This window comes from Ammospiza nelsoni, chromosome 12 (genome assembly GCF_027579445.1).
Source record: "Ammospiza nelsoni isolate bAmmNel1 chromosome 12, bAmmNel1.pri, whole genome shotgun sequence".
NCBI lineage: Eukaryota > Metazoa > Chordata > Aves > Passeriformes > Passerellidae > Ammospiza > Ammospiza nelsoni.
Window position 1 is genome coordinate 3,852,927 of NC_080644.1, and position 15,227 is coordinate 3,868,153.

Sequence of the window (15,227 nt, forward strand, 5' to 3'; positions counted from 1 at the left end):
GCTAAAGCTGCAGCAATTGCAAATAAAATAGTACTGCTGATTCCCAGAAATGAGAAAGATAAAAACTCAATACTATAAAAGAAAAAAAAACCTCCACAGAAAGTATTTAAAATACCACGAGATGTCACTGTAATGCAAGAAAATGACAAGTGATGTGAGAAGAGTATCTGCGCCGAGGAGCTGGGAGTGGGCAGTGCTGAAGCAGATTTGTAAAAAAGCTTTACTGAGAAACCTCCCAAGGATAAAACTTTGCATGAGGAACTTGGAGTATCAGAAATTTTCTATGAAAACTGCATCCTGCATTGTGATTTCACCACATGAAACCAAAATAATCAAAGCCTGTTTGAAGTCAGTTTCCCTTACCATGAGCAAACACAGAGGCTGAGCCTCCAGCCTTACTCATTCTATAGCAAAGAGAAGTGAGACAGTCCAAAGTGGAATACACACTTTCCTTCCTGAAATCCACATTGAGATTACTTCAGCTCATTTCTCATTCTGTAACATTAGTCTGCTTTGTTTAGTTTAGCAGAAGGGAAGTCAGAGAGAAGTTTCACCGAGTTATGCATTAAACAGACCAGGACCAACAGTGAAATTACTTGGCCACAGTAATTTCAGACACATGTGAAAACATCAGAGAAAATGGAAAAACTCCTTAGGGTAGGGTATCACTATTTACAGGGACTCATTCACTACAGTAGCAGAAATATTTATCCTTATTACAGTTAAAGGAAGGCATTGTGCTGGCCAAGGTGTTTTCAGTCTTTGGCACAGCTGCTGTTGTGTGTGAAGGGTCAGAAGTGTTGATATCAAGTTTGAATATCAAGTGTCAAATGAAATACTTGCATATCTGAGATCACAGGGAGAGAGAAGTTGGGAAAGAAGTCATAACTAATGTTACACTGCTGTTGCCAAATGAATAATCATTCACTGCAGTTCTAAGTTTTTACCAGCTGTAAAGTACAGCTGAGCACTGATGATACACCACATTAAGTGCTGTAGTTACTGACTATACATGCATATTAGTGTGATTACAAATTGCAATTTAATTTACAAATAAACTATGAATTTGAAACTAAGTGTAAAAATATCACCTCTATTAAAAGTAGCACCAGCAACCTATAAGACAAATTTGATAGTTAGAAGTTTGCAGAAAATATCGATCATTTTCTTAAATAATCTTAATTTTTTAACAACTTAATACAGACATGCCCATGTATTTAAACTGATTTGCAATAATTAGCACTGATTTAAAAGCACCTGGTAATGTATATTTTTATTAATTATGTCTGCTAGTTAAATGTCTTCATTTTGCCTTAGGAGAAACCTGGCAACAGATAATTCCAGTCCTCAGCCCTATCAAGACTGACCCCAATGGAGCTGCATTTCACATGGAGGATAAATCAGGCCCTGCATAGGGACACTCCTAACATGGCACAGGTAGATTTTCATGAAACCTCTCAGGGGAAAGAAACTGGTGTGGGAGGAAAGGCTGCAGCAAGGAGAACTGAAAGAAAATAAATAGAACAAATAACAATACAACAGTGAGGCCCAGAAATTAATGTGTTAAGTAAAGTCTAGCATGGATTTGGAAAGTGCAGTTTGAGGAAACCCCCGTTCTTTTCTTGCATGAAGCTGTATTAGAATTAAGTAGCAGCAAGCCTTTTTCCAAAATTGGATCTCAATCCTGCAGGTGCTGCAGGCACAGAATTCTGAGGTGAAAGGACAACAGGTTCCATGGAGGAAGTGGCAGCCCAATCATCTTTGAGATACATACAATGATCACTGTACCTTTATCAGGTGCTATTCATTGTTTAGCAACTCAAACCCACCTTACTTTCCAGAGTATGTTACTCTTTAAGTGGCAATTCAAAATTAAGTTTCTTCATGAGCTTTCTTGACAGGACTACCATTGACAGAAACAACAGAAAATTGTGAAAAGCTTTTATTTCAATCTTCTGTATTACAATAGGCATAGTTTTATTATTGCTTTTTGAAATTAATTAAGCACTTTGCAATTTTACAACTGCTGGACCTTTTGTCCAGCATATGTGCTTCATTGATATACTGTGTAATGTACAACCCCTTTTTATTTACATGGATTTCATGTTTCTTTAAAAAACATGCTTGGAAGAACCTTGAAACTGTGGACTACAAGACATTCATTTACTGTATGACAATAATAAATACATGTTTTTAAAAGTGCATTATATGGTGATAACCCTTGTGAAGAATTCACTTTTACAAAATCCTCATTATAAGGGAAGTTCTCAATTTGAACACAGTGCAAGCAGTCAGGTTGTCCTGAGAAGATAAAAATGTGCTGTAAGTTTACCTTCACAACAGGTGCATATGAGCACTAAATGGCTTAATCCCATTTTTGTCAACCAGAAGCCATTTGATGTTGATTACTGAGTGTGGCAATAAAACCTAAGTGCAAATATCAGCTCTGCTGTGACAGGTGTCAGTACTGGTGTGAAGCTTTAGCAGCTTAACCCGGAGATGGCTCTCAGCTCCACTGAGCCAGCAGTGCCAGAACTGCACTGTCAGCCCTTCCCCAGCAGTGCAGACAGCACAGAGCCAAAGGAAACCTGGAGTAATGCTTCAGCATTTAGTATTCAAGACCTTGCACATGCCAAAACCCTGACAGGTTGTGGAAGGAAGACAATAGAAGCCCAACTGAGACTGCTGAGACATTCATTTCTCCACCCCTCTCACACTGTGCTACATCTGGCATGACATTCTTGTGACAGCCTCAGCTTTACAAAATCTGCCCTGGCCAAGGGAACACTCAGCTCTGACATTTGCTAGCACATGACAGTCTGTCCCAGAAGACAGCAACATCGTTCTGGCACGAAAGCAAGTATTGCTCTGAGCTCCAGCAGCACCCTCTGTGAACTGGTGGCTGGTAAGAGAGGGGTTGTTATGGTGTGCTGTGTTTGCTGGTGGAAGAACACTTCTTCTCAGTAATGTGAGAAAGAAAAAGAGGGGGGAACAATACTTGAAAATTTCTGTGCATGTGTTTTCATGTTCAGATAGGACTGAGCTTTCTGAGCACCCTGCAAAAGGTGCTCAGCAGCTCACAGAATCCTCATTCCTGACTTTGGCTCCTCTGAAAGTCAAACACCAATGGAATGAGGCAGCTTTCTCACTAGAAGGCCCAGCTTTGCTAAATGGGTATCACAACAAAGAAGCAGCATTAAGTTGCCAGACAAATTCATTTTCTTGGGGTTTCTGCCCTTCCAGAATTACTCAACAGACTTTTCAGACTAATATATAACTGGCCATGGGTTGCTTACAACTGTGATTTTACAAACAACTTGTGATTTTGATAAATAAGCACCAATCCAAAATAAGATGCCCAAGTAAGAGGCCTGATTTTCACAGCATAGTTCTAAAACACAGCTCTTCTAATACCTCCAGCCAGCCAGCTCTGAAGGTCTGTGTTACACAAATAAAGCTAAACTTTCCATGCAGTAATGATTATGTATGGGAACAATTATGGACAAACTTTTACTTCATAAATTTAAGCCTGTTGCAAAACTTAAACCACAGAACGAAAATAATAAAACAAGAAGCACAGGAAGGTGGTCTAAGTGTTCCTGTGCTCTCCCTGCAGCAGAAGGGATTCAGTTTATGGGTCTGTGTAATTAAGTGCTTTCAAGTTCCTGCTTGTGTTGCAAGGCTGCAAGTCTTGGGAGTTCAACTGTTTTACAATGGCAGCAGTTAAATAAGGAAGTCAAAGCTACTTCTGCAGTAGTTCTGGAACACTGGGGAACAACTGTGATTCAGGGTTCTGGAATTCTATTCCAGGCCTCTGTACCCTGCTCCCTGTACTATTTCTTTTCCTTATATGTATTTATTTATATCATATCAATTTCCTGATCTATAACTTTACCAGGAACAGTGATAAAATAATGAGCATTCATACAGTGCTTTGAGACCTTCAACTGCATTTGCAACATAAGTCCAATATTGGTCTTGTTTCCCTCAGTAAAAGCAGGTGCACCAGAAAAAGACAATTCCTGAACCACCACCTTGAGAAAAACCTACTTGGGCATCACTTGACAAAGATGAGAATTTCCCCATGTAGATGTGCCTTACACACACTTTGGTAACAATCACTCTTGCTGCAAGGAGGAGATAGGAAAAGGCACCTTTAGTTTTTTTCCCAAGGGAAACAGAGGGGCTGATACATTTTCATGTATGTTTTGCTCATAACAGCATTGAATTTCCAATTCAGATACTAATGGAAATATTTAACGTGACTAGAGCCTTAATAACATGGTTATATAAACACAAGTACTCCCTACAGTGTCTGTCATCCAAATTATGCATAAATGGAATAGACTTGGTGAAGTGATATAAACAAAATTAGAAACAAAACCAGTTAAGCCACACTGTCCACTTAGAAAACAAACAGTAGAAAACGGTAAGAGAGATCAGTTAGAAACATTCTATGCAACCAAGAGTATCACTAGCAACAAGAAATGTGTTGTTTTGCTCTCTGGTAGCCTCAGAGCATTCCTGGAAACCATTCTGCAATGACTCATGCACCCAAAAAACCCACATGGCTTTTCTATGATGGTATCTCACTACAGATTCTGGCCTTTTAACTTTCCCAGAGGTTCAGGGCAGCTTGTGCAGGCCACTGGCTGCCTCCCAGCGCTGGGACACGGCCAGGTTTGGCAGGTTTCAAAAAGAAGGCTGTTGCCATAGGAGCAGAGCGTCGTGCCAAGGCACAGAGTGCCACCAGAGCACTGACACGCTGCTCAGCACCGCTCCCTGTGCTCAGATGAAGTGGATCCAGCTCTCCTCACACTCCCTGGGCAGCTTCAGGGGGTGAGTCCGGCACCTCAGGGTGTAATTCTTGCCTCTGTTGTTATCCCAGTACTCCTGGCCATTGACTTGGTACCTTGCTGCAAACTGGACGAGAGTGCTGAGCTGAAGGAGGAAAGGAGGCACAGGAAGGAAGAAAGTGAACACATCGACCTGATCCTGCCCGTTTTCCTCTGGGATGCTGTGGTTCCAACGAGCACACACCTCATGGATGCTTTCCCACTGGTTGAAGGTGTAGCGCACGGACACCTGCTTCTCAAAAGCGACATTCCGAACCTGGATGGTGCCACTGAGCCCCAGATCCGAGCTGCTCACCCGTTCCAGACACACCTGCTGCTCCTGCAGTCGGGATGAGAAATCCAGACAGTCTGCAGGCTGCTCGAAGTCAGGGACCAAGCATTGCATAGTAAACTCCAAGTTCAAGCTGCTGTACCAGAGGTCTGAGTTTATGGAGAGCCTGGAAAGGACGTGCAAAGGGATGGATGGATCCTCCCCAGTCTGGAAGACTTTCACTTCAGTGAGCTCCAAGCCTAAAGCATCAGCAAACCTGACCCTGTTCATGCGGCAGCCGGGCTCCTGGCACTGCACTGCTGCTCTCTTCCTCCTCTCGGGTGAGGTCGGCAGGGACCTCGCCCGGCGACGCATGATGGGCCGCAGGGCTGGGTCACAGCTGGAGGAGGTGCTGCCCGCACCATTATTTGCCTGGGGGCTCTCCTTGGCTGGGGCACTGCTCCGAAAAGTCTTGCTGCTACTTGTATGGATTGCTGGTGGCAGCTGCTGCCTCAGTGCCACTGCTCCTTCAGCCTTTAACATGTTCTCATAGAGATCTGAGAGGTAGCTGGGATTCCTTCGAGGACCACGCACTTCCATTCTTAACTGGTGACAAAAAAACAGCGTTAACACTGCAGGTAATAATGAGCACTACCCCTCTGAAGCACTTAATTTGGGAATGGCAGCCACAGTAAGGTCTGAGGTTATTGCACTGGATACAGCGAGGATCACCTGGAACAATGTCACCTTCGAACGAAGCGTGGCAGGTCTCAGGGCAGCTGGCGGAGAGTCAGCCAGCATTAAGGCGCTGTGCGGGAAGCTGGAGGCAGACTCACTCACTGCCCGATGAACTCCAGATCGCTGTGCTGGCTGGTGGCCCCCAGGCTCAGGCTGGAAAGGGATTCAAGGCTATCACCGCTGATACTGGAGGAGCTCACAGCCAGGCTGGAGAGCGACTGGAGGCTGTCGTGCTGCATGAAGGACTCCAGGCTGTCGGAGAGGTCGCTGGAGGCGCGGTGCGCCCCGAAGCACCGGGTACCGGAGCAGCGGGCGAGAGGGGCCTGCAGGCTGTCCTGGCTGCCTGCGGCCGAGCCCGCGCTCCGGCGGCAGCAGCAGCACGAGCAGGGGGCACACTCCAGGCTGTCACACTGGATGCTGGGCGAGTCGAGGCCGGGGAAGGCTTGGAGGCTGTCGGGCAGGAGGGAGCCGGGGCTGCTGCAGAGGCTGGAAGGCGGGCGAGAGCTATCGGGCGCGGCCGCGGCGCCAGGCTCGGTGTCGCGGCTGCCGGGGGACGGATCCGCGTTCGGGGCCGCCACAGCGCCCATGGGCGGCGCGGCCCCCGCTGCAGCCCGACCGCGGGAGCAGCTCCGTGCCCCAGCCGGACAGCGCGGCCGCTGCGCTCCGCACCCGCAGCGCAGGCGCCGCTCCCCCGGCTCCGCCCGGCCCGGCCCGGCCCCCGCGCTCTGCGTTCGGGCGGCGCTGCCGCTACCGCTGGGGACGGACGCGCAGTAAGGGCAGGTACCGGGCCGGGCCGGGGAGCGCCGGGGAATGCGGGGCGGCCCCTCAGTGAAGGAGCGGCCCTTGCGGAAGGGGGTGACAGCGGCGACGGGGGGGAGCGGAGCGAGCCTGGCTTGGCGGGCGCTGCGGGCACAGTCTGCGCCTGCTGGCGCTGCTGCCATCCACCGCGGGCACTGCCTGCCATAGCCGGGAACACAGCCTGCCACCATCCCGGGCCCTGCCACCATCCCGGCACTGCCCAGCCGGCGCTGGCCCCTGCGGCCGCTGCTCTGCCCCGTCCGGTGCGGGACTGCGGCGCTCCGGGGCTCCGGGGCTCGGCTCTGCTGAGCGCGGCCGGGACAGGATGCGGGGAGGCGTTTGAGGGATAGGACGCGATCAAGTGTCAGTAGATACGGACATTAATATGACTGTAAATACATAAACAGCACTGCAATAGAAGTAAAGGTGCGCCAGGAGAGCTGCTTGTCACCTGTCACATTTGCAGACCATTGTGAACCCCTGGAACTGTGCAGTTCCCTGGTACGGGAATGCAGTTCCTCTGAAGTAAAGAAAACCAATGGATGCTCCTGCTAAATATACTAAAAATACTCCTGCTCTGAGTATTTTTAGTAGGAGCCGATGAGACATTTGTTTTGGAAAAAGAAAAAGATGAAGCATTGGTTACAAAATTTGCATATATGCATATCGGAAGAGCGCATGTTGTGACACAGAAATGCCGCTCAGCTCGCACGGCAGCAAGGTCGGGACCTGCTCCCCATCCCCTGGAGCAGGAACTCCCACCCCCAGCGCTGTGCCCGGAGCTGCGCAGGCTGAGCGGGGATGGGGATGAGCACACGACACTGCCCGGCACCTCTGGGAGCACGGCCGTACCCCAGGTATTCCTTATTTTGGGAATAGTAAATTGAGCGATGCTGCTTCCCACTGAGCGAGTGCTGGGGGAGGGGACTGTTTTCCTGTCCAGTTTGGTGGCTGATTATGTTTATCTTCCTGCTTTAAAAATAGAATCGCATCGGGAGGATTTTGTTTGTCGCCAGCGTCTCCGGGACGTGGGGATGTCTGCATTGGATAGATTGTGTCTTGCAAAGCCAAAATACTGGAGCCGTTTGAAGATTATGTAACAGTAAAGGTGCAGATTCCCTTCGGAAAGAGGAATAATGGGACCAGGCATTCAGGAATATCCCTTATTACTGCACAGAGAGACACAGCAGAGGGAAAACCACAGCCACACCAATGAAAACCACAAAGGAATGGTAAAGTAAGGAAATTTATTTCGCTTTTTATAGTTACTGGAATGTCAACATGCTGGGTTTAGTTAATAAGTGTCTGACGGTCTTGTTCCCACTGCCTCCATCTCCCCTGGTCCCAGGGACAGAAATGATTGTGCAGGATGATTGTGCAGGTCACAAGGTCACAGAGGTGACTGCAGCAATGCTGAGGCACAGGACCTAGTTTCATACTTTAATAAACTCTTGAATTTGTGAAATCATGTGTTTTTAAAAACAAAATCTGACTATACTGACATAAATCTGAGAACAAGATGTACAGCCTGGCAAATTAACTGAACTGCAGTAAGGCTAGATTAGATAGAAGGGCACAGTGTGATTATTCCTGCTCTGAAATAATATTTTGGAAATCAGTAATGCTTCTTGCTTCTAGAGCAAACACTGTTCTTATTCGTACAGAATATGCTGATTTATTTGTTCTGTTTTTACACAGAAATTTATCTGGTTTAATTAAGGAACAATGTTTTAGTTCTAAGCTGCCCAGATCAGTAATGCCATTCCTTTTGCTTTCATATGAGCTTTTTCTCTTAATAATATTTTCACAAGCCTATTATAATATGAAATAAGGAATTTTCCTATGCCTTCATTGTGAAATACTTTGTATTAATACCAGAAGAGACCTTATGCTCCCTGTTCACTTCCACTCCTTATCTTCAAAGGAATAATCCTTTAAATTTTGTTGAGAATGTGCAAATGGGGAAGACAAGCAAGATTTGGCTTCATATGTGACCTTCATATTGCACTTTATAATTGATTTTACTAAATTGCAATTGGAGCACCTACCAGATACTATAAAATCAGTAGTTAAATATCTGTAATATTTATTATATCCAAAGAAGCTTGGGATCCTCTGACAGAAGATTCTATATAAGGGCTACATTCTATTATTATATCATCTGATAGAAAGATTCACTTTTGTATTAATAATGCTAAAAATACAGCAGTGCAATTGTAGTATAAAAAGTAAAAATTGCCATAGTGGCATAGTCCTGATGAACTTTAAGAATGACAATCAGCCCTTTTTTAAACTCAGTTATACTCTCAATTTTTCATTGTACTTCCATTCTGACACTCATATATGCTGCTATTTATATCTGATATTCTGTTTTATCCTTTGTGGTTACAGTAATGGAAAAAGCCATCCAAGCACCAAAGGACTAAATAAACCAATTTCTTATGCGAAATCTCCTCCTGGAAGATTAGGCAAAAATGTATCAAGTGCCATTGAAAAGGTAAATAATCCCCTTTTCTAACATGAAAATGGTACCTACTCTAAGTCAGCTTCTTAATAACATCACAAACTTTCATACCCCTTCAGATTTCCCATGACACTCAAGATGGTCACCAAGCAAATGTTTATAAGAAGGGAAGGAACCAGCTGGATGGCAATAATCAGTCAAAAAGGTAAATTTTATGTTAAGATTATCTGTTTAATGTGTAGTCATTTCAAACTGGTTGACAAAATGCTTGTAATGAAATTGGAGCTGCATTTGGCTTAGAGATCATCATTTATGAGAACAACAAATTTAACTTACCAAAATGGAAACTTGCTATCCTGCTTTAGTGAGTGCTGAGGCAAAACCATAAAAAATCCCAACAACAAATCAGAAGTAGGCAGTGTTATCTCTATCAGCAGTTATTGATTTTGCCTCATTACCAAATTTCTGTGCCAGTTTTAGCTTCAGTCATGGAGACAGATCCCCATCCTTGAAGGGATGGCAAGACCTTTGTAAGCTGCTGTTCAAAGGCAATGACCATTCTAACAGGACATGAACTTCCTTTTCCTTTAGGATCCCCAGTGTTTGCAGCTCACTGCACAGTGCACAAGGACCAAAGAGGAGTCCACCAGAAAGGAGGCAAAACGAATCCTTCCTGCACAGGAGTCCCCCAGAAAGAATGAAAAATGAATCCTTCCTGCACAGGAGTCCTCCAGAAAGAATGAAAAATGAGTCCTTCCTGCACAGGAGTCCTCCAGAAAGAATGAAAAATGAGTCCTTCCTGCACAGGAGTCCCCCAGAAAGAATGAAAAATGAGTCCTTCCTGCAGAGGAGTCCCCCAGAAAGGAGGCAAAATGAATATTTCCTGCACAGGAGTCCTCCAGAAAGAATGAAGAATGAATCCTTCCTGCACTGGAGTCCCCCAGAAAGAAATCAAAGCGAATCCTTCCTGCACAGGATCCCCCCTGGCACAAAGGGCAGCACACAAGAAAACTTCTGTAGGGCTAAGGATGTCCCAGTTCAGCATTTTTATTGCAGTAGAAAAGAACAGCTGGGGAGGAATCACGAAGAATACATTGTTGGAGCCAGCCCAGGCTCTTCGAAATGGCAAGAAGCATCTGTTGGTGAAATGTTTCTTGATTTTGAATCGGTGCAAATTATTAAAGAAGATGCTGAAGATGATAGTGCCAGTGACCTCTCTGACTCAGAAAGGATTCCCATTCCCCCCTCTCCCTGCACACCACCAGAGCTCATCCTCAGAGCTGAAGAAATCGACCCGCTTTGTTTGGAGCACATCCCTGAAATGGGATTTAAAGAATCCGAGTATTACTACCCCGACTTCCTGCCCCCTCCTTTCAACTCGTGGGACCTGAAGCAGCTGGCCACCTTTGCCCACGTGGAAGGGAAAGCCGAATTCCGGCCCAAGCCCTCGGGGGCCCTGGAGAAGTACCTGGAGCGGCTGCTGCAGCTGGAGTGGCTGCAGATGCAGACGGTGCAGAGCGAGAGGGGCAGGGCCACCAAAGGGCGGCCCCAGACCGCCCCCGGCCCCAGCCGTGCCCTCAGGAGCCCCGGGAAAGGCAAAGCCTTGCTCAGCCCTGTGCCCCCCAGGCAGGCGGTGCCCCTGGAAGGGGGTGCCAGGCTGCCCAGGAGCTGTGTGGGTCTCAGGGCAGAGCCCTGCTCTGACACTCGCCCGGCGCGGTCCCTGAGGGTTCCTGAGAGAACTGGGGGTGCAGCAGCTCCCCAGAGGCAAACCGGTGATGGCAGGAGTGACCTGAGGAAGAAACCAGCTCCAAAGCAGCAGCTTCTCAGTCTACAGGCCCCCGAGAGCAGCCCTAAAATCCAAAGTGTTGGGAACATCAGACCCCCTAAGCAAACCCCAACATTCCACGGTGCAGCTGCTCCCATCAAAGGCTTAAAAACACACGTGTGTACAAATCCAAAGAAAAATGGCAATGCCAGCAGTTATGTTCCTCCTAAAAAACCAACAGTGGACAGGAAAATAAAAACAAATGGCACAAAGCAAACACCACGCAAATTTCAGTGAATGTTGATGCTTCTTGACTGCTAGAAAGCATCTGGCCAGTGCAGAAAAATCTTTTTTTCCTTCATAGGAAGATCCTGAAAAAAATGTTCCTGGCACGTGGTTCTGAGTCAGCACTGTTCATTTCTATAGATTTGATCTTAAGCCAGCAGGAAATGTTTTCTCTGAAGGCAAATGTCTTCCATTGGTCTTTCCTCAAAAATATTGATAATTGCTCAGTGAGGATGACAATAGCACAGTGTGAAGTTTAGAGAAGTGTAGAACGTTCTGTCTGCACCACTGAGTGTTCCTTGTATTTTCCCTGCTGGGTGTGAGGGAATAGGGTCCCATGCTCTTTCTCCTTGCCCAGGTGTGCTTTTTGTAAGACAGGTTTGATTTTGGTGTTTTTATAAAATAATGGAGCCTGTTATCTATGCAAAGTCAACTCTAATTCTTCACAGAAGATGATGAATTGGATTTTTCGGATGAAATAGGTTTTATTTTTTTGAGAAGAAGAAGAATGGAGATAATGTTTTGAAATATTTTAATGCAGAAAGAATTCTTTTTAAGACAAAGTATTAGGGACCAGACAGCACCAATAATGACAGATTAAGAAAATGGAATGTGTATTTTTATACCCTGGGATCTTCACTGTGTTTACAGACAGCTTTCCTGGAAGTTCATTTTGTAGGCCTTGATGCTTTTTGTCATTTAGGGGAAATGACCAGATTTCAAATTGCACATGGATATGTTTGAGTCATGCAAACTAAGGCTTTTAGCAGAGACTGTGTGGCCTGGTTTTCAGACCTGGTGGCCCCTCAAAACATAAGAAACAGACTCTTAAGGGAAGAATTTAAAGGGTGTTGTAAGTTGAAGCAAAGATATATTTTGATACAGAAGATACCTATTTTTAGTCATCTGAGATGACTCTTATTTATCCTGTGGTCCAGTCTAGCTTGGCTTCTTAAGGCTCAGGGAGGTGAGATGGGGAAACGTCCTGCAGAAGGAAATTGTACAACCAGGACTGGGTCCTGTGCTTGGGCCTTCTGTCTTCTCTTGTGTCTGTGAGACACAGGAGAATACAAAGGACAGTTCTGAGAATATTCAAGTGTCACTTGATCTATTAGAATTTCAAATCAATCACAGGAGATGGGGACAGGATCTTGTTAAGATGAAATTCTAAAGAATGTTTTTTACTTTCTCTTTCAAATCCTGGTGAGGTATTTTCCTCCTCAGCCACCAGTCCCAATCTTCATGAGAAGTGAGCTGAGCTTTGATGGACCAGATTCTGCAAGAGGATCCTTCACATTGTGACAGAAAATGAAAAAGTAGCAAATACTAAAGAGTACATTATGTATATAGCTAAATTGCACTTCTCTTGGTGAGCTCATCTTGGTTTTAAGATGCTTAGCTGTTTCTATCTTTCATTGTGCCTACCAGATCTTCAGCTTTGTAAAATTTCAAAGCATGAATTTATATGTAGTTTGAAAAGTGAGAATATTAAGAAATGTAGTAATAGAGTATTTTACAGTACATAAAAACATTGCTCAGGAATAGCCTAAGAAATATTTTTAGTGGTTTTTTTCCTAGTCTACTGGAGACCAAATGTGAAATTTTGAATTGGTAAAGGAAATGAATGTAATAGACAGTATTTCATGCCCAGAATCAGTATTTGTAAAGTTACACTTAATATGAGCTGTAGTTGCATGTACATTGAGCTCTATGCAATTCAAGTGGAACTGACTCTGAGATGCTCAAGGAGCAGGAGGTGGCTGTGTCAGAGGTGGTGGCACTCAGGATGGGATGAACACCAGCAGCTGCAGAGGACCAGCACATCCCAGGGTTGCTGTTTCACCCTTTTGTTTTGGTCCAGCCTCCTGTATTTCAGCTTTTTTAGATGAAAGGTTCCTGCACCCAGTGTAATATTTCAAGCTCTGGCCAAATTCTGCGAGCCTGCCTTAGCCAAGTGTTCCTGATTCACATGAGCAGTAGTGAAAAACAGGAGAGCTGCTTTGCCAATAATCAGGATTTTAATGCACTGTTCTACTTCACTGTTACAAGCTCCAAACCTGAGGTGAGCAGGATCCAGGCAATAATCAGAATAACAATTTTTTAAAAAAAATCTGTTAGATCCAGTAAATAATTTAGCATGTTGTTGTAGCATTGAATATTGCTGGATGCTAAAATTTCTAAATTGAAGCTTTCCTGGGGTTGTAAGGAGGGCATGTAGATACAGGCACATTTTGCATGATCCCTTCTCTAAGAATAAATAAACTCCATTTCAACCAGCTGTGACCAGAGCAAAGGTGATTGGCACTGGGAAAAGTCTTTTGTCACAGAGGTAGGAAAGTTAGAATGTAATATTTATAATATGGACTCCAGTCTGTTGTTGGAGACTGAAAAGGGAAGCAGGTGGAGGTGGTGATGGCACTTTAAAGGAGTCTGAAAACTTGTTCAGCACTGGGATCTGGCCAAGTAGGTTTGTCTCCTGTGATAATCACACCAGCCTAATTTCTGTCATTGATTTGGTACTTCTGACATGCTTGTCTTTGTTCATACACAGAAATTCTGTGTTTGCCTCAACAGCTCTTGGCGGAGCAGATCTCCAAGGGCTGGGTTTTATCCTGTCTCTATTTTAACTTCACTGTGTTCTGGGCCTACAGGTGAAAAGAGCTCCTTGTATGAAGAGGACTGTGGTTTATATTTATTTCATTTTGTATTGCTGGATATTGTCTTTAGCAACACTTCTGATCAGAGCAGAAAAATTTATTCCATCAAACACATTCAGCTTAATATTAATTACTTAAGATACTTCCCCAGCACCGTGTTTGTGCGGCTATCTGCCTTTTTAATACAAAATTTAGCAATATGATCATGTGGATCTAAGCCTAGCACTGGTGATGCTTCTTGAAGAAGAACAGATTACTGTGATGTGAGATATTTAAACAGAATGATTTATTTTTTTGCTAGAGAATGTAAAGGTTTATTGTTCTGCAGTATTACCTACAGAACAAATATGCTCAGGTTGTACTTCAAATAAACAGCCAGACTCTGCTTCAAGTTGCATGAGTATAAACTTTGAACAACTCAGTTATTTTCAGTGAAATGACCCTGTTAGAAGATGTGAAGAAACAGAATTTCACTCTAATATGTATAAACTGTTTTCCTTTAAAATTGAAATATTTAATATTTAAAGCAATATTGTTTTTCTCTTGCCATGTTCCTTTTTTCTCCACTGCTTGCATCTCATGCTGAGGGCAGTAATTTTCCCACCTGGTTTTCAGTGGGATACAGCAGGATAATGCTGCAGGGAGGGAGGGAGGTGCTGATTCCATTGGGCTGAGCTGTCCTGTTTGACTGCAGACTCTGAGATCTGCCCTCATCCTGTCACTGTTTGTGTCCTTTCTCATTTTCATTCATTGTTTCGGGTAACTTGGACCTTGTATTTGCTATTTAAAGGATCTTGTTAGAATTCTGAGAGAATTTTGACAGTTTTTTTCAGCCAGTATGTGCTTTTTTGGAGCTGATACATAAAATTTCTACAGTATGAAATTGCCTAGAATGCACTATTTTTTGCCTTATTTTAAAGGTATTAAGCCTTTGTTGCTCCCATTGCATTGGTGGGTTTTCATCTGAAAAATAAACAGATCATGCTGGAAGGACTGACCTTGATTAACTGAGGATTTGCAGACCAGCTTTTGATGTTGATATTTATGTATTCTTATTTATTTGAAACTTTTTGTGGATATTTTTGCTAGTAATTCCTTGGGAAAGTGATCTTGTCATTCAAAGGTCCCGTATATTTGCTACAATAAAAGTGAGACACTGCCCTGTTTGTTGCTGCGTTGTATTTCTTTCTCAAGATGGCACCACTGAATTTTCTTGGAGAGAATTTCAATGCTGTCGGGTGGAGAGGGTGGCTCAGCACATCCCGGCTCCTGCTGGCCAAGGGAAGCCAGAAAAATACGGAATTTTCCTTCATCTTTGGGCAGTTCCATCCGGGATCCAGGGTGTGGGAAATCCCGGGCTGGATTCTGGCCAGAGTCTGGAATGGAGTTAGCAAAAGGGAAAACCCGGACCGGA

At 44.5% G+C, this 15,227-nt stretch overlaps 2 protein-coding genes across 4 annotated transcripts; one reads left to right on the forward strand and one right to left on the reverse strand.

Moving 5' to 3' along the window:
• Positions 1–1,924: 1,924 nt before the first annotated feature.
• On the reverse strand, positions 1,925–6,055 carry PPP1R3D (protein phosphatase 1 regulatory subunit 3D). The gene is made up of 2 exons (XM_059481067.1): positions 5,839–6,055; positions 1,925–5,712 (listed from the first exon to the last, which is right to left on the reverse strand). Exons 1-2 carry the CDS (start codon positions 5,905–5,907, stop codon positions 4,789–4,791), a joined length of 993 nt encoding a protein of 330 aa, XP_059337050.1. The 5' UTR covers positions 5,908–6,055; the 3' UTR covers positions 1,925–4,788.
• Positions 6,056–6,573: 518 nt separating this feature from the next.
• On the forward strand, positions 6,574–14,973 carry FAM217B (family with sequence similarity 217 member B). 3 transcript variants are annotated; one of them, XM_059480948.1, is made up of 5 exons: positions 6,574–6,624; positions 7,627–7,879; positions 9,034–9,139; positions 9,226–9,311; positions 9,698–14,973. In XM_059480948.1, the coding sequence occupies exons 2-5, from the start codon at positions 7,779–7,781 to the stop codon at positions 11,166–11,168; spliced, it is 1,764 nt and encodes a 587-aa protein (XP_059336931.1). In that variant the 5' UTR covers positions 6,574–6,624; positions 7,627–7,778; the 3' UTR covers positions 11,169–14,973. The 3 variants fall into 3 exon arrangements, with proteins under 3 accessions (XP_059336931.1, XP_059336929.1, XP_059336932.1); XM_059480946.1 differs by lacking the exon at positions 6,574–6,624 and adding an exon at positions 7,412–7,499; XM_059480949.1 differs by lacking the exon at positions 6,574–6,624 and adding an exon at positions 7,412–7,499 and having other exon boundaries at positions 7,627–7,874.
• Positions 14,974–15,227: the final 254 nt, after the last annotated feature.

Coding starts and splice junctions, on each gene's coding strand:
- PPP1R3D (XM_059481067.1), bottom strand. CDS start 5,907: ATGCTGGCTGACTCTCCGCCAGCTGCCCTGAGACCTGCCACGCTTCGT. Junction 5,713..5,838: donor CGAAGGTGACATTGTTCCAG/GTGATCCTCGCT, acceptor TTTTGTCACCAG/TTAAGAATGGAAGTGCGTGG.
- FAM217B (XM_059480948.1), top strand. CDS start 7,779: ATGGGACCAGGCATTCAGGAATATCCCTTATTACTGCACAGAGAGACA. Junction 9,140..9,225: donor TATCAAGTGCCATTGAAAAG/GTAAATAATCCC, acceptor ATACCCCTTCAG/ATTTCCCATGACACTCAAGA. Junction 9,312..9,697: donor GGCAATAATCAGTCAAAAAG/GTAAATTTTATG, acceptor CTTTTCCTTTAG/GATCCCCAGTGTTTGCAGCT.